Source organism: Cygnus olor, chromosome 1, assembly GCF_009769625.2.
Source record: "Cygnus olor isolate bCygOlo1 chromosome 1, bCygOlo1.pri.v2, whole genome shotgun sequence".
NCBI classification, from domain to species: domain Eukaryota; kingdom Metazoa; phylum Chordata; class Aves; order Anseriformes; family Anatidae; genus Cygnus; species Cygnus olor.
Genome location: NC_049169.1, coordinates 145,146,155 through 145,164,142, shown reverse-complemented (window position 1 = coordinate 145,164,142; position 17,988 = coordinate 145,146,155). Strand labels below are relative to the sequence as shown.

Below are 17,988 nucleotides of genomic sequence, written 5' to 3'. Positions count from 1 at the left end.
GCTCAGCTAGCTATAAGGGACGACTTCAGGCTTTCAAAACCAGCTGTTCTTTCTTTCTCTAAGCCATCAACCACTATTGGAAAAAACAATGCAAAGCAAGACTAGAGGAAAACCATAAAACAAAACAAAGCAAGCCCATGAAAAACCAAAAAACCCACTCAGTTCAGGGGGCTGAAACTGTGGGATAAAAAGCAGCCATCAGGAAATTAGGAAAAGCAGTATGTTTTTTAATAAAACACAGAAGCAGCACTCAGTCTGTGGAAAAGCCAAGATTTCTGCAAACAAGCAAACAACTCTGTTTTTTCACACGTTCACAAAACTGACATCCAAATCTGCTGATCTGTAGTGGTAAAGGGGAATTGAGGCAGTCCAGATTGTCACAGAGAACAAGTCTTGTTTAAGAGGTGTTGTGGGGTTTCACTACAAAGGCAGGCAATGGACTGGAACTGGAGGCCCATAAAACAAATATTTTCCTAACATGTTAATTAATACCCAGCAAAATCCTAGTGTTATCAAAACATTCGCAGTGTATTGAGAGTTTCATATTTACTTTTGCTTTCTATTACATGTTCAGACTACAGTTACACTTGGTGATTTTCCCATGTGTGAGAGAAGTAATCTACCTCATATGCTGTGTAACCTAGTCTACAAATCAACTGGCAAACATAATGTTTTAGTGTGCACACCTAATGATAGGAAAAAGCAGGAAGAAACTGTCAAAATGTACAAAAGCATTAAAATGCACTGACACATCACAGCTAGCATTAGTCATATCTGATACTAACATCAGCAACCTGATGGCCACACATCGGATACAAATCATGTATGCTATGTTCACAGTGTTCTTATAAACAGTACTATACTAACACACATACACGCAATAGCAACTATAATTGCAAGCCCACTTGCTGTCCACCTGTTCATGCCAGCTGGCACGAGGGGGCAATTCAAAGGTGATGTTGGCTCATCTGAGCGGCTGTGCGCATTAGAAGCGGATACCATGTAATCTGTACAATCATCACTTTAAACAGTGGAAGTGGCACAGAAGTAAAATCCTGCTCTTTTTTTTTCTGATAGCATTAACAGGTTGTTCAGGTCAGGTATACAAATCGCTCAGAACTGTGTTATCGTATCCGTAAGAGTTATATACACAGACTTGCACGTTTGTCACGAGATAAAAAAAAGTGATCATTAATGAGTCTATGTCTCAGCACACAGTTTCTCAACACTTTTAAATGTCAGTTGCTTAAGCTCTGGATATGTAAATTCATTCCACCATTTCAGGCAGTTATTTCAGATCCTCATTCTCCATTCCCAGATGCTATGTAAAAATAGTTGCCTGCCTTCATTAGGGCCTTTCTGCAGCTATTAATATTTAGTGGCAGGGAATTTATCTGTCTTTATCTACCCCAATTCATTACCTGCAGCTGCACATATTCAGATACAGAAAAATAAAACAAGAAGTGCATAAAATAAAAACAAATATCTCATATACTACAACACCATGAGACTGGAAAGATGCACAATGATGCATCCGGGCAGCCCTTCCTCCTCTCAGTGTTGGGATACAAGGACCAATCAGCTACACCAGTTTAGCACAACACCAGCCACAAACCCTGGTGAATCAGGGCTGTGTTGAGACACTGGAGAGCAGCGTGGTGGGACCACTGAGGAACCCAGGCACTTAGTACTGGCGTGAGCACCCAGTACTATCCCAGCCCCAGCAGCTTCCCAGCTGGGGCTGGGAAGCAGGGGAGGACTGCTCAGCACAGCCCAGCTCTCCAACGTACAGTCCCAAGTCACCAAGCACCAGCTGAAGCACACTGAGAGGGCCAGGAAAGCTTACCTTCACATGTTTTGCTGTCTTTAAGGGCATAACCACTGTAGCATGAGCAACGGTAGCTGCCGAGCTTGTTGAGACAGATCTGGTTACAGCCACCGTGCTGCACTTTGCATTCATCAATATCTGCAGCAAAAGAAAGTATTGCAGTCAGCTTCTCACCCCTGCATCTGACCTGGGGAGTGAGAGTGGGGTAGGAGCTGGGAAGGAGAAAGAGCAAACAAGAAACACTATCACATCTGCAACCTGATGATTACAAAATGTACAGAGATTTCATTCAAACATTTCAAGTGCATCAGCTCAAGTTTTTCATTTGATAATAGAAAAGGCAGAGAACAAACTAACTGAGTACCTCCCTCTCAGTTTGGAAAATGCACAGAGTATCTTTAGCCACTGTGGAGGTGAAGAAGAAGAGTTTGTTTACAGAAGCAAACTACTTATAACTAGCATATTTTATATTGCAACTAACTTTTAAGATGATACAATGGCATGTAACTTTGGGGTGAAAGCCTTAAATACAAGAAAGATATCCTCACTACTACTGAGAATGAAAGAACACACAAAATTCCAAGTTCACAGCTGTTGAGTGCTGTGAGCTACACTGTGCTCCACTGAAGCAAAAGCCTGTTAAATTGAGAGCATGGATCTCACCCTCTATGTGCCCTACCTGCTTCTGATGTCCTGTTTGTACATGGAACTCCAGAGTCAGCTGATTGGTAGGACAGAAAATTTCATGGCACTTTGCAAGAAAAAGAGGGGGTACGCTTCAGACTGACTGACTGCTGAGCTCTCAAGCCTGTTTGCATACTGATGGATCAGTATACAAAGTTACCAGTGTACAGACTGCCTCAGCTGCTTAAATAAGCTGCTTGTGAGTGATCCTGTAACTTCTCCACAATATTCACATCAGAAATACAGTGTGTGGATCTCCTGCTCTCCTGGTGGCCACAAGTCTGGACTGTCTGAATGCGATTCCTGGCAACTACTTAATTTTGGCAGGCACAAAAGCAGTGGCCCTGACAAGAAGACTTGCAGGCAGAAAAAAACAGAAAGAAGATAACAAGAGGAGGGAAGGAATGTCCTGCACAAATATTCTGCCTGAATATTCTCTTTGGAGTTGATGGGAATACACAGTGGGACGCAAGTGGACTTGGAATAAGATCCCACTACTGAGGAGTCTTTAACAGACTAATTTCACCAGTTTGTGCATCAGCAGCAGAAGACTCCAACTGTGTGCTGAAAGTCTCTGCTCCCGTTGGAGAGGAATGGGAATACAGGCCAGCTCCTCAGGCTCTGCAATTTGTCATCTGTTACATTGGGGTTAACGGCACCAGTTGAGGTGCCACTACAGCTTAATTTCTGCTGACCCCTTCACAGGGGTGGGGCAGAAAGATGGGGCATAACCTCTCTGATTTCTTTGTCAAGACCATGCCGAAATCCATTAATCTGGAAAACGTATTCAGGCATAATTATATGATTCCCAAAAGCACAAAAATATGAGTTGTGTATAATGCAAGTTCAATACCATGACTTTTGAGTTGGGCAGCACAGTATCAGTGATCATTTGAAAATACAGCAAAACCCAACATATCGCTGTTACAGATCTGAAAGATAACAAAATGTATATTACCTTTGTCACATATTTCTCCCTGCCAGCCACGTTTGCATTCACAATAGAAGTCCCCCTTGAGATCTTCACATTTGACAGTTCCCTCTTTGTAACAAGGATCGGGAGAACACTGGTTTGGCAAATCTGATTTACAGAAGGAATAAAAACAAACAAACAAAACAAACAACAGTGCATAGAGGTCAATAATGAAAAGGTGTTTCAACCTTATTAAAAACCAAGACCCTTAAACACTAATGGGAAATCACTATCAGAAATACACCTGGGAAACCTGGAAGCTAATGCTTATTGCTAACATGCCAAATGAGCTATGCCAGGAGCATGCAGTGGAATTCATTTCATTGCAAAAGGTAGTGAGCTTCTACCCCCATACTTGAAGGGCACATCCTGAAAGAAAAATTCGAAGTAGCTCTTTTAAAATCAAGTTAATTCTACTCTTCTTACTTCTGGTGAAAATAGAAAGCAGGCAGCAGCTAAGCACTCAAAGAAGGATGGGTTCTCTTTTTGTTTACTTTTGGTAACTTAACTGAGGATCTCACCAACGCTGGTAGATTTGTTGTTAGGAAAGGTTTGTATCTGAGCTATCCAGTTCAGGCTTTTCTATTACACTGAATGAGAACAAAAAAGAAACATCAATGTCTTAACAGTATAAGAATTGCTAAACACTAATTCAATAGCTAAATGAAGGAAGGAACAGAGGATTCCCTTGTCCCCATAAAAAAATGAGTTGGCAGCTCTCGTGTAGTATCTGTTATATGGGTGGTCTAGATCAGTGATGTTCAAAAACTATAAGCATATTAACTGTTTCCACAACCTTAACCAGAAGGAGCAGCGCAGAAGCTCCTTCTGCAGATTGCAAAGCTCACCTAGTCAGAGGGTCTTTTACATACACCCTCCAAGAAATGGGGTTCAGGAGAGATGAGGCACTTCTGCAGACCTTCTATACTCAGGCCAACTTCAGTCACAGTCCAGTCTGTCATGAATGCCAGCTTCTACAGAGAGCATTTGAACCTAATGAGAGCCTCAGCAAACCTGAATGAATGCATATTCACGCTGGGGCTGACCTCTCACACTGCAGCAGTTCCAAGTCACTTGCTCTCCGTGCACACTAGCACATGAGATGCATTGGATAAGAAAGTCCTAAGACATGAACATGTGATGTCCAGGCTTTTCTTCTGATGAAAAGATGTGGATGTTTCTCGTGCCTGACCAACTCTGCCGGAGTGGGGCTGGCATAGCTATAAAGCAATGCTTCTACCAGTCCTTTTGGTGCATGAGACATTGGAGTTGTCACAGCTGCAGCAGCAGCAGCCTTTAGAAGAAGAATTACTGTCATTAGCAAAGCCTTCTACAATCCTACAGTCTTGGCAACACATCCTTACAACTCAGCAGAAACCCAGTTCAGCCCAGACAAAAGGAAGACTTTACAAAAAGCGGAGCCGACAGGTGAATTTAGAGCACCTAATTAACAGCAGCCCTCTGCATAGGGCCAAGAACTATGTCCACTGATCAGCCAAAATATATCAGCTTAAATGACAAATCATTGCACTGTCTGCCTCAGATTTCAGTCACAGAGATTGATTGAGGCTGTCAGGGCCCTCTGGAGGCCATCAGGCCTAGCAGCCTGCCCCAGCAGGGCCACCCAGCGCAGGCTGCCCAGGCCCATCTCCAGGCGGCTTTTGAAGGCCTCCAAGCAGGAGACCCCACAGCCTCTCTGGGCAGCCTGTGCCGGGGCTCCTCACCCGCACAGCACAGAAGTGCTCCTGGTGCTCAGAGGGAGCCTCCTGGGGACCAGTTTGTGCCCAGGGCCTTTTGGACTTCTGGGTTGTGTTTTGGGCAGCTGTTAAGACTGGTGCTATGTTGGACAGAAAAATAAGACAAGAGAATATACTCTAGGGTTGGATAACATTTATGTTACAAATGTCAGGAAAAAATAGACAGACTCTTACCATGGGCTGCACTGCACATCTCATTAATACAACCCCAAAGGACAGCCTTCTCTACACTACATGAACATACACTGTTTCTAAACCTTGCACTCTCACTGAATTATCTGAAAGCAAAAGTTAGCAGCACATTAGTGCTGCAGATTATCCAGGTGACCATGGAACACTAATTTCTTGCTTTCCATTTATCACAATGTACAATATAAAAGTTTTTGCCATTCCTTTCTCTGTAGGGTATTGATTGGCAATGGTTAATAGAGTAGGCTGAATCAAGCAAGACAAAATAGAGGAAGAGAAGAAAGAAGCTCTAGAAAAGGTCATATAAAAAAATCACAAATATCCACAACTGAAAGAATATACATTTCTGTATGTGATTTCATCCAAAATATAGCATGGCTCCAGACATTCCATCAATTCAGGCTTTCCTCCTCTGTAACTAGTGCAGCTTCAGCGCCTAGTTAAGGGGGTTGAACCATTGAATGCCATTGAACAGGTAAGAATTCATCCTGAGACTCAGAAAAATGCTTTATGGTGGACAAGGAGGAGAGAACCAGAGGGCTGATCTGGGATGGAATATGACCACAATCCTGCCAAAGGAACACACATTCTCAGTATTTCATCTAGACCCTAGTGCCTGAGAAAACTCTTTAGGAAAAGCATGCATACACAAGTCTAAGAGCCTCACAGAAATAATCATCCACTCACCGCAACCAAAGCCTAATTACCTTTCTTCCTCACCACTCTAGCTGTGCAGAGCTCGGCCAAAGCCACAGACAAGGCAGACTTCAGGCCACACAAAAGACGCCACAGCCACGTGGGCTGCCTGCAACAGCACCTGCCAGAATAGCCCCAGGTACACCACTGCCCAGCTGACACACCACTGGGGGTGTACAGCTCATAAATTAAGACAGAGAATAGAAACATAAGTTCCATTTCTTTAAGTCCATATGGAAACAAGACTTCACCTAAGTACACGGACTGCTGCTTCCAGTTCATTATTCTGTATTCTGAACTTGTATTTTGGTATTCATAAATGGTGCAAATTAGAACTTCATTTGGAAAATGCTAGGTCGTGAAAACTATGACACTCACTATTAAAAAGCAGACACTCACAACATAACAAAAATCTTACTGTATTTTTAAGGTCAGATGTAAACTCATTTCCAAAAAATACCGTAGCATTTTCCAAACTCTTGCAGAACCAAATCCCTAATTCCTAGCTGACCCACAACACCTCTTTTAGAAAAAGATCCAGTTCTGCAGACCAAAATATAGGTATCTATGTGTTAAGCAAGTATCTAGGTGTGTAGCAAGTGTCTAAATTGTGAATGCAGTCAGTGGAGATCTAGTTGGTACCATAAACAGTCCATAAAGTGATTCAGCTCTCCCTAGAGCAGCCACAGCTTTGTCAGTGACATCACCCTAGAGCTGCCAACTACAGATGAACTCTCTACTGACTACAACGGGACCTACATCTCATGTAGGCACCTATGCTGGGAACACCTGCATCTACCTGTCCGAATCTGCAGCTGAACCTTACCTGTAGCCCCGACCTAAAGATCTTGTGAGACAGAGAATCCTCAAATGCCCCACTAAGCTGCCTAATGACTACCACTGTTAAAATTTGTACCTTATTTCCAGCATAAACTAGTCTACTATCACCCTCCAGCCCTTGGGTTGTGCAATGTCTTTGTAATGCCAGATTAAAAGAGCCTTCTACTACCTTGTTTTGAGAATAGAAGATGAATGTTAAGAAACACAACACTTAAATGTGTCTCACAGGCACAAGCCCAAAGAGCTACATAGCCTTTTTGGCAGCATCTGTGAAAAATAAGAGACATGCTGGAATCAGCTAAGCACAAAGTCTGTAATTCTTCCAAGCGCATTTCAGGCTCCTTCTCCTGTGAATTAACAATGGCTAGCCAAAACTCAGCCACTTAAAAATATTTTAGTATTTTAATGGGGGAAAATATTATAATTTTATTGCCAAACCGCTGCATTTCCAATGGACTGCATCCCTAAAAACAATTATTCAGCTTTCATTTTTTTCAATGCACAGAAAACATCATTGCCCTTTAGACTTTTGTTTCTGAAACACTAATCAGCTGTTCAGAGTGTTCCCAGTTGATACCACCATTTTCAGCAGCAGCTCCCACCTTTATGCCGTGCCACACGCAGAAGCAAAAGGAAGCATCCAGCCCCACGTCCCACTTTGAGCTAGCTTGCACACCACGATGGTACTTCAGGTCTAAGAGTTCCCAGTTCAGAGGACTCTAACATCTGTCTAAACATCTTGACTAAATCCTGATCCTGCTTTGGTAGAGTTTGGTAGAGCTGGTATGAACATGAGACTGATGAAACTTGATCGTAGTAAAAGACTGCACCACAGGGGTAAACATGAAAATAAATACGCATGCACATGGTTTTCTCCCCATCTTAGCTGATCTGCTTCCAGAGCGTATTTAGAATCTCTAACAACAGAATATTTATGTGGTTTGTATCTTTAGCACTGCTAAGCTCTAAGAAGGAACTGGAAAGGTCTTAGCAGAGTTACTGAAAATCCAATCTCTGGTGTCAGTGATGAACAAATACCTCTCTCCCTTCTACACAGATATCAGATTGACTTCTGGATTGATCTGGATTTTTAAATGTTGTAATACTTAAACCACAACCACACAATGAGTGAAAATGACCTCCTTACTTAAAGTTGTCAAAAGCCTGACACAAACTTGGGCTTGACTGTAAGCTTTATTTAAGATTACTTAACAGGGGTGAGCCAAAGTTAGCATTCAAGAAAAAAGAAGATGAAAGGCCAAGCACACAGTACAACCTTATGGTAAATCCTATTCCTTGTCACTCTTGCTTCTCAGTTTATTCAGACCTTGAGAAACTGGTGAGAAAGAAATGTCTTGCATCACAAAACACCAAACAACTGAATGATGAGTGAGTGAAGGCAATAGCTTCTACAAGCAGAAAAGCCTTGTTTTGTTGCTCACAAAGAACAATCAGTATGGAGTGTCAGGCATAGAGAATAGGAAGAACATTACTAAAATACTATCCAAAATGTAGGTAACCGAGCTGGTTCCACTACTTCAGGTATAATGAGAGAACATTTAACTACAATATATGAAACAAAAGTGCTTACTGTGAACGCACGTAAGGAAATCTGGACTTCTTGTATACGGCGACCCATATTTTTGAATACAAGCTGAAGAACAGAAAATGAAATAGTCGTTATTATAATGACCACATGGCAGCTGTTCAAAGCATGCAAAATGATAGCTAGCCTGCTGATGTTTCATTAAGCAAGGTTTTGGAAGGTGAATGCAAAATCTACGCAATGTTATAATCTCCGAAATGCCTTAAACTTCTTAAGTTCATAAAAATATTTTAGCTCTGATGTACGGTAGAATTATAAGCTATTTGAAGGGAATAATCATTTTGCCAGAGCTATGATGATTCTAAAAGCATATTAGTAGCTACTCAGATTTGACCTATTAAATCTCTTTTGAATCTAAAAAGCACATGGAGCTTTGTAAAATTGTTGGCATTACTGATTTGAAGAGCTATGTATTAAACACAGATAGAAAACAGTATGGTGGCATGACTATGATGTAGCCAGTAGAAAAAGCCAGGGGATCTATCAGTAAAGGCACTTTTTAAAATAAGGAGATTAGTTAATAGCTAAGCTAACTAAGAAGGGGAGAAGATAAAAGACTAAATTATTTACTAATGCTGCAAGCTACAGACAATAAATGCAAGATCAACATTTTAACATGCAGAATCTCTGTATGCAAATCTATACGTAAGTGAAAAACAGCCCTCAAAATGACATCAGGAATGTGGAGTCTGTCTTAAAAGTTAGAAGTGCATGCTTATTGCAGTCCCACATCCACCACTTTCCTCAGCAGAAGCTTCAGCTGCGACACACTCCAGTGTTAGGCACCACATACCAACGCTGCCACAAAGTAAAAGTAAAAGCTGCAACTCACCCAAGTATTTCGGGTAAAAATATTCCTGTAGGAGGGAAAAAAAAAGCAAAGATTTATTGAATAATATTTGTTTCTATTGTCATCCTACTAATATTTAACAGCTGCTGTTAGTTTGGTGGTCTTGCGTGGCAGTTGTTTAACAAGATCCAAACACAAACATCCTCATTTCTTTTATTCAGAGCCAGAAGAAACACAGTGTTACAGACACGGTTTGTCCCATGGGAAAGGCGAGAAGCATTATTAGCTCCAGCCTCAGTGCATGGCCAGATGGCTGACCTGTCGCTAGCACGAAGCCACTTACCCACTGTCCCAGAGGCAAAGGTGCTCACCGTGAGGTACAGGGAGGAAGAGGGATCTAGGGACAAAAACCAGAGGGAAGGTACAGAATGGTTTAGTCACCCCCTGCCTCCTTGGGGTCCCTCTGCTGCTGCAGAGCACAGGCAGCACCATGACACCATAACCACTAAAATAAAAGGGTATGCCTTGCTTTTACAACAGCGAGCACCCTACTAACAGCACCCACTGCCATGCTCCCCACTACATCTCTTCATGGAAGCTGGCCGCCCAGAGAAGGGAGTGCGGAGCAGTTGCAAGCAGGGGGAAGGCAGAGATCAAAGTACCATGAAAGTATTCATCCCGTTGAGACCTTGCCAGCCATGGGATTGCTTGCACCAGCACAGGGCAAGAATAGGAAAATGCAGCTGTGCTGCGTGGAAGGGTGGGAGGTTGGCATGAGCTGATCATTAAACCACGTTCTTAGAAAATGTGAAAACTCATCACCTTGAAAAAGGTTACTTTCCGACTTCACTTCAGATTGGATTTCATGATGTATAAGGCACTAGTTCAAGGGCTGTTCAAGTTGTAATTGAGGCACGCAATGAGGGAAAATTCATGGGCTGCATCAGTGCTTAACTTTTTTGGTTAAATTAAGCCATTTCTCAGCTAATTATTAAACTGTATACATATTGTCATTCTCTTTCACACAAGATAAGCAATTTCTACAAAACACCGTATCTGCAGTGAGACTGGGACAGTAAATATCCTGTATTCTACAAAATTAATTTTGGCCATACAAGTGCAAGATTAGAAAGTATTTTATTTTCTCCTCTTACTACAGATGTTTGGATAAGCTCATGCGCATATACAGACATGTACACGCCACAGCGACAGACACACACTGCAATTCTATTTGACCTGGACAGTCTAATGAAATCAATCGGTTGACAAGGTCATATAAACTAAAAGTTTTGCCTTACTGTCATCCTCCAGAAAAATCAATCACTTCTGGCAAATACGCTCCAGTTACTGAAATGCACCATGCAAATATTCAGCTTAAATCATGAAAACCTCTATAAAGAAGCAGTAGCCCACGCTTAACTTAATTTTCAATTCCAACAAGAGGGTAATAGGCTTAGCATCCTTTGAGGCTGAGCTTTGTAATATCTGTTTGGGTTAACAAACTGAGTGAGGAGCTCAGAACTCACTACATTCCTAATATTTTTTTCATTATTTCTCCTTTATTCAATATACATCACAAAAATGTGCAGATGTATTTAGAAGTAGGAGCCTTCGTATGCATGGCTGCCAGCCTACCTCCTCGAAGTCAGTGATGTCGAAGGCAAAAAACTCAATTTTCTCTTTTATCTGTGATGAATGAGCTGAGTGCTGGAAAAGTTGTATAGACTGTATTCTTATAGGAAAGACCAAGGTAGCTACCTATTTTCATCACACAAATAACCTTCCAAAGGCAAACTCAGAGGACATTGATTGATGCCAGTTTGCCGTGTTAGCAAACAGAATACCCAGAGCCTCTGCCATTGCTCCCCATCTGCTCAAACAGCAGCAGAGTGAAACCCCAAGACGCCGTGCCACCACGAGCTGCATTTCATTAGGCAGGTAGCAGAGGTAAGCAACTTCAATGGGAGGCTATTAACAGAAACTTAGCCTCTCTTTCCCTATCTTCCTCATTCCCTTATAATTACACAAAGCTACTTTCTGATCAGTAACACTTCTCCAGATCTACAGGACCTAATAATATATAAATAATACTACTCTGAAACAAAGCAAAGTGATCACAGGTTCTAACATTCCTCGTTCCTGTGTGATTAACTTTTCACTTTTCTCCCCAATCAATTTTCATTACAACAGGCTTCTGGAAATATGACAACGTATTTCCATTCAGCCAAAAAGATTAATCAAAAATGAAGGATGAATAATCTTCCACCTTGGGAAAAGGAACTTGCTTAAATTCTACGTAGAAGCCTCTTTAAAACAAGCGAACAAGCAAACAGCACTGATCAGAAGATTGCCCGGTTAAAAATTCAGCTTGTGCCTAACTTGCACAGAAAGACAGCCAGACTTGCATTATTTCCAGTGTGAGCACTCACTCTACAATGCCTTTTCAGACTTCTGTGCTGTATTAAGTCTTAATGGCCCACAGATGTTGGGGAAGATGAAATCCCTCAGCCTTCCATAGATCAGGTCCCTAGTAAAAGTCATCTTTCCTCCACCAGAAGTCTTCGTTTCTATTTTCAGGATCCAAGAAAAATGCCAGGAAAAATGCTCTGAGGCTTGCTAATGAGAAGCCTGCTAACAAGAAGATTCCTTGTAGCTATTTGGCCAATTTTGCAGCTAGTCACCTTACATTTCAGGCTCACCAAGCATCTCAACATCCAGAAAGGCACTCAGGATTCACAGGATCAAAATGCAGGAGAAATTGTGAGACAGGGAAAAACATTTGCCTTTCCCTCCTGTGCTGATCTCACCAAGCTCTCCAAGCACACCATCCAGCAGTAACACCTCAGTGCAGACAAGAGGAAGACAAAAAGGTGCTCCCCGTCAGTGCCTCACAGGAGCGCCAACCTCTGTAAGAGGGCAGCCCTCGAGAGAGGCATTTTCGACAGCTCCAGCCTCCCTCTGTGCCTGCCCCAAGCAGGAACACCTCCATGGACTTCCACCCCTGCTTCTGGTGGCCCTACGCACCCTCACTGCCACAGGACTGGGATCTCAGATGCTTCAGTTTTCAAGGGCCTGGCCCCTGAAGACCTGCAGCGTGCAGGCCCACATGGAGCGAGGGTTCCAGGTGACGAGCTGTCTGCCACCAGCAGCACAGCTCGGCTGAGGCCTCAGGTCGAGAGGGAGAAACAGCAGACCAGGAATTGCCTCACATCTGCAAGGCTCCAGCCTCACAGCCAAGTAGAAAATATGGCACGGGGCCTGTCCCTCCAGACAGGTTCGTGCCTGCTGATTGCAGCTCACTTCAAGAGATCTTTTCTTTCCTGTCCAGGAGGCAGAGCTGTGAGATTTAACAGATTTAAGCACTACAGTCCCCACCCTTGCCACACAAACACAAGTGCATGCTACAGAAGTAAAGACACACCTTTTGATGTATTAAACACGATGCTGGCTTCCAGCATTCAACAGTAGTGCAAGACCTAGGCGTGCACTATTTTGTTTCACGGTAGAGCGACACCAAACAGTTTTTCAGGGGGCTAAGAAGTTCCTCTCCCACCTACATCCACAGCTAGCCTTATAACGCAGTCGCTACCACACTTAGTGTGGGTATCTAAAATGAAAAGAGAGCGTAAGTCTATAATGTCTGCAAAGAGAACAAAGCAAGGCAAGCCACCGCCAGCAAACCACAGAACTCCAGGTTGTTCAGTTTGCTTTCTTTAATTTGATTGAATTTAATTTTGTTTTATGTGATGTTGTGTTATTTCAAGTGTAATTTCAAGAGCAGTAACCTGAAGGTACGGATTTGTCACAGGGCTGTGGAGCTGACGGGGCAGAAGTACCAGTGTCAGTTTGCCTGCCAAAGGAAACCTACCCTAAGCTCACGATCTCTTTTCAGCTCAACGGCCAAACTTTCTCTTAGTGCTAAAATCCAAAACTCAGTGAAATTATACAGGGTATGCGCTCGTCCTGCTGCATTTTTAGAGAAGATGGAAGAACACGCAATCAAACAGCCCTTACATGAGTCACGGTATATAAATAGCCCTTCTGAAACCATAACAATGACCCTGTCTACACCAGCAAAATGTTCTCACTATTGCTTAAAGCAATTGGCAAGGCTGGGAACCTCAGCCAGAAGGGCCTGCCAACTGCTTCTGTTTGTTTTGTTTGAGTACCAGGTCAGGTAATCCCGATCGGGGCTGAACCTAATCAAAGCCTTGTCTGAGCTGCAGCAGCAGCAGATAACCATCTACACAAGGACTGCGGCGCTGCCGGATCTCATCGACTTGCATTAGCAATGGTAATTTCTAAAAAGCATTTGCTTAGTGCAGACAGGCTGCTCAGTCTCTGGCAACTCCCAAGTTGCTGATATTATGGAAAGCAGAGCTAACAAAAGCCACACCAAATTCAGGCCTCCTTCAGACACTAGAGAAGCATGGAAAGGCACAAGTCCAACTAATTTTGCCTTCGCAGCTCTGCTTTTCAAAGAAAATTTGCCTCCAGAAATAAAATGCAGAAAAACAAAGCCTGTGTCAGAGCACATGGCTTTGCCTACCAGCACAAAATTTGTCTTCAGCACAACTGCGGCTTTTGTAGAGCATTTGCTGAGTAACTCGTAGCTGACGTGCATGTCATGTCAGCTCTTAGGCTGCAGTGACAGCTCCCGCATCATGCCCTGTTCTCATTTCCATATAGCGACTCTCCCTTTTTCTCCTTTCAGTACTGGATGTTTGACATGGGCATGGCATGACCTCTTTGTTTATAAATACACTTTGTGTTTCCGCGCTGCAGGCCTGCAAAGAAATGGCCAAACATAATTGTCTATAAGTTATTGTTTAACTTGGGTGTGCATTTATACCAACCATTGCTTAACTGCTATAACTTGGGAATGCAACTCTCATTAATGCTCAAGAGCACTCTGCATTGTTTTTTAAATTGGGCAATAGTCTTTAGCTGCATAGCAAATCTCATGCTGAATGATTAGGCCTACCTCCCAAACAATGTAATGAACCAGTCCTACAATTCACAACTTTAACTCTATAGAAACACTAGGTATAGAAATTAAGTTCCTGTCAATGCCATGTGGCTTGCGCAAGTGTTCCCTCTCCATGTGAGGAGTTCTACACTCAACCAGGTCAGTTTGCCTCCTGTTTTGCTTTGGAGCAATATGCATTCTACATGCAAAGAACAATGAGAGCTTCTCCCCACAATCCAGCAAGCGAGGGCCTAGAGAACCAAGTAGGTCATGTTACGGTCCAACAGCAGCCTCAAACACGACCACAGCTAAGTTGGTTAGGGCAGCTTTGAGACTTTGGGTCTGGATGCACAGCATCCCTTTCACACAGCCCAGCTACTCTGATGCACGAAGGCTCTGAGTGCCCCTTCCCTTGAGTTGCTGATCCTTCCAAACACAACCACCCTCTCTAGCATCACTAGTAGTACCCCTGTTTCATAGAGATGAGGCACCCCTGTACAATCTTGAAGACTGGAAATAAAAATGATCTATTACCACAGCTTTCCTCACCCTCTGAGAAGCAGGACTGTTTTTCCCACCTCAGCAAAAGATGTTGCACTGCGATGAGGAAAAACCCAGCAATGATTAGAATGAACAATCACAGGAAAAAAAAGTAATGAAAGGAAAGAAAAGAAGGGAAAAAAATGTTCATGTATGTTCAGCCAAGCAAAACACAGATACTTGACATTTGTAGGGCACACAGGGAGATTATTTCTATATGCAGCCTGAGGCAGGGCTTGATTGGACAATAACAACGTGAAATCAATGTAACCAGTGCTGAGGACCTAATATTCCAAGAAAAATCACTGGAATAGTGTTTCCAATGAGTGGGTTGCATGCTTTAAAATTATTCTGAATGCCCTCCAATCACAAATGCCTTGAGGTTTTCTCCATTGCTTCAAGATTTAAAGGCTACTTTCCCTCCAGCTGTATTAATGTGCAATTTGAAAAGAGGATCCCAATCTGAGAACAGATCACCCCTCAATGTTGCTCGTTTGAATCCTCATTGCAATAGTTATAATACTTCTAAGTGTGGTTCAACTAACGCTCGCTTATGAACTTCAGGCAAATTAAACAAAAGTGAATCTGAAAAAAACCCTAACATACTCCTTGACACTATGTGACACTCCATGACTCTCTCCATGACACTATATTGTGTCATTACTTTGCAATTATTTGCTGTATTTAAAATAAAACAGATTATACATCCCATCCAATGTGATTTAAACGTTTGTGATCTCTCTTATAGCTTCTGTAACATTTCACCCAGTGAAGTGAGAAAACAGTGTATTTTTCCACCCTTCCTGTATCCTAATGGTATTGTAAATTGTTTATTAGGATTTTGCATAAATGCAGCTGTTGCAACTCACAGCAACAACATTCAGGCACTCTAAGGCACCGCCGGATTTTCCCTTAGTGTGGATAGGCAAGCAGGAATGGGGAAGTGACATCTGAGACAACATTAGGCCCTTGTGACAGAATCCAATCTTACACTTCCCCGTTCATTATTTTAATAACTAAATAACTTTTGCTTTTCTGTTCCTGTCCCACACGTTTTCTTGGAACTGAACTGGGCCTCGTTGTTCCAGTGGTCAGCCAAATGTGGTAGCTCTCCGGATGCACGTGATTTTGTACAGTGCAACCATGATCCGTTCTCCTTTTATCTCTTCATTTGTGCACCCCAATGTCCTGACTGGTAGTGTAACATGATGCAGAATGAAGACAACACCAACACTTGCCCCTCTTCCTGGGTTTCCACCTCACTTTCCAACTTCACTCCTCCTGTGGGTCCCGCTGCTGTTGCTCAAAGGAACAGGAAGAAAACCCCAAACAATAAATAAGTGAACTTCCCAACAGGCATTCTGCATGTGTAAAGAGCCTCTAGAACAGCAAGTTAAAACGAAACAGTGATAGAGGTACAGATACAGAAGGCAGACCTGCTGAAAAACTTCAGTCAGATTCTCCAGAGCTTGGTTCTTCATTCATTTCTTCAACAGCATGAGCTGTGACAACCCTTTTTGCTTCTCCCACCATGTCAGTGCAATCCTTTGTGAAGCTGCACAGTGAGCTGGGCTGGGGAACTCATCCAGCTGCAAAATGATCGTTTTTCTCTCCAGACTGCTTTCCCTAAAATCAGTTCTGGAGATCAGTCCATGCAGTTGCACTAGTTGCTGTGCAAAGAGGATGAACAAGGAGGCAAGGGGGTTGCTTAAAACAACTAGATCAGCTGAGCTAACAAATGAGAGACTAAAGTTACTGAAAAGCAGTGTGAATGGAGGAGAAGTGAACAGGAAGAATCCCTTCCCACTCTTTCGACAGGTTCTGTTTTCAAATTGCCACGGTTTTGGTCACTTAGCGCTTGCTGAATTACTTCATCGTAGACTGAACTATGAGAAAACGACTGTTTCTGCTGCTGCTTTTTTAGCTGTCCTGCCCTGACACTTTCCCCTCTTCATACCCATGCTCTTCGTCCTGCAGCCTCCAGAGCAGTCGTGCAGCGTGCACCGCCCTTGCCATGTCCCTTCTCAGTTTCTTCTGAACCTCTGATGCTGGCTCCGTCCTTGTTCTTCATGCCTATTGGAAAGTAATTGCTCATAATTCATTAAGTTCATTTAGAGTTTGGAGCGCACATGAACCGCAACTGCCAGTTTGTACAGTTTCAATGTTTCCCTTACCTGATTCTCAAGCAGCTGTACTAACATAGTCTCTTAATTCCTGGTAGGCTGTTCCTCATTTTTTAATTTAAAAAGAAAACAAAGAAAGCCCATAACCACAAGACTGTTCTCTTAATTTATTTAATCGGCTTTCTTCCTCTCTCACACGTTTATTAAAGCCTATTGTATTCTGCTAAAAAACTCTGACTTACCCAAACCTTATCTGCTTTTTCCATTATCCTGCTCCTTGCCCCAAACCTGTACAATCTCCCTGCTCCATTTTACCATTCTTAGCATCTTTTTCCATGCTAGCTTCAAACAGCCCCTTGGTGTAGTATCAGCCACTATTGTTTTCGCTTGCTCCTCCCCTCCTGCTCCATGGGCACTGTAGTGTGGAGTACTTCCATGATGGGGTGTTTCAGTATTTCCAGTCCTATTCTGAACTCCTGGGCTCAATTCATACAAGTGGAAACAGATTAAGATCAAGTGGGCACAAGTCCAGCAGAGTTGATGGAGCTTTGTCTGCTTCCGCCAGCAGCAAACTTCGCTCGCCCTTCTCAATAACCTTTGATAACGCAGCCTTTAGCTAACGACTGCCTCCTAAGGCAGGCCAGAGTACTTTTGTCACCCTCCTGCTACCAAACTCCACTACCTTAAGCAAACGCTGTGGCCACACCGTCACAAACACAGATGCATCTTGCTCCACTGTCCCAGTCTGTCTTCCAGATCAGTTAGGCCCACTAAAGCTTGGTATCTCTTCTATCCTGTGTTTCCTGTATAAAAAACTACAGGGAGAAGGAAGAGAGGGAAGGGAGAACCTGGTGCATCCCCAGATCTCATCCCAGCAGAGAGCTGCTATGCCACTGTGGCATAAAGCTGGACACTCAAACTTTTCTACTTCCTTCTTCTCTCCTTCAAGTCATTCCTGGACAAAAGTCTAAACGTCCTCATGTGTTCTTTCTC

At 42.9% G+C, this 17,988-nt stretch overlaps 1 protein-coding gene across 1 annotated transcript in view; it reads right to left on the bottom strand.

Moving 5' to 3' along the window:
* Nucleotides 1-17,988, bottom strand: part of GAS6 (growth arrest specific 6) — a 40,627-nt gene that overhangs the window by 16,603 nt on the left and 6,036 nt on the right. Inside the window, exons 3-6 of the mRNA XM_040555395.1 lie at nucleotides 9,406-9,430; nucleotides 8,559-8,621; nucleotides 3,471-3,593; nucleotides 1,847-1,966 (exon numbers count right to left, since the gene is read on the bottom strand). Coding sequence (XP_040411329.1) covers nucleotides 1,847-1,966; nucleotides 3,471-3,593; nucleotides 8,559-8,621; nucleotides 9,406-9,430 — 331 coding nt within the window. The remainder of the gene's footprint in view (nucleotides 1-1,846; nucleotides 1,967-3,470; nucleotides 3,594-8,558; nucleotides 8,622-9,405; nucleotides 9,431-17,988) is intronic.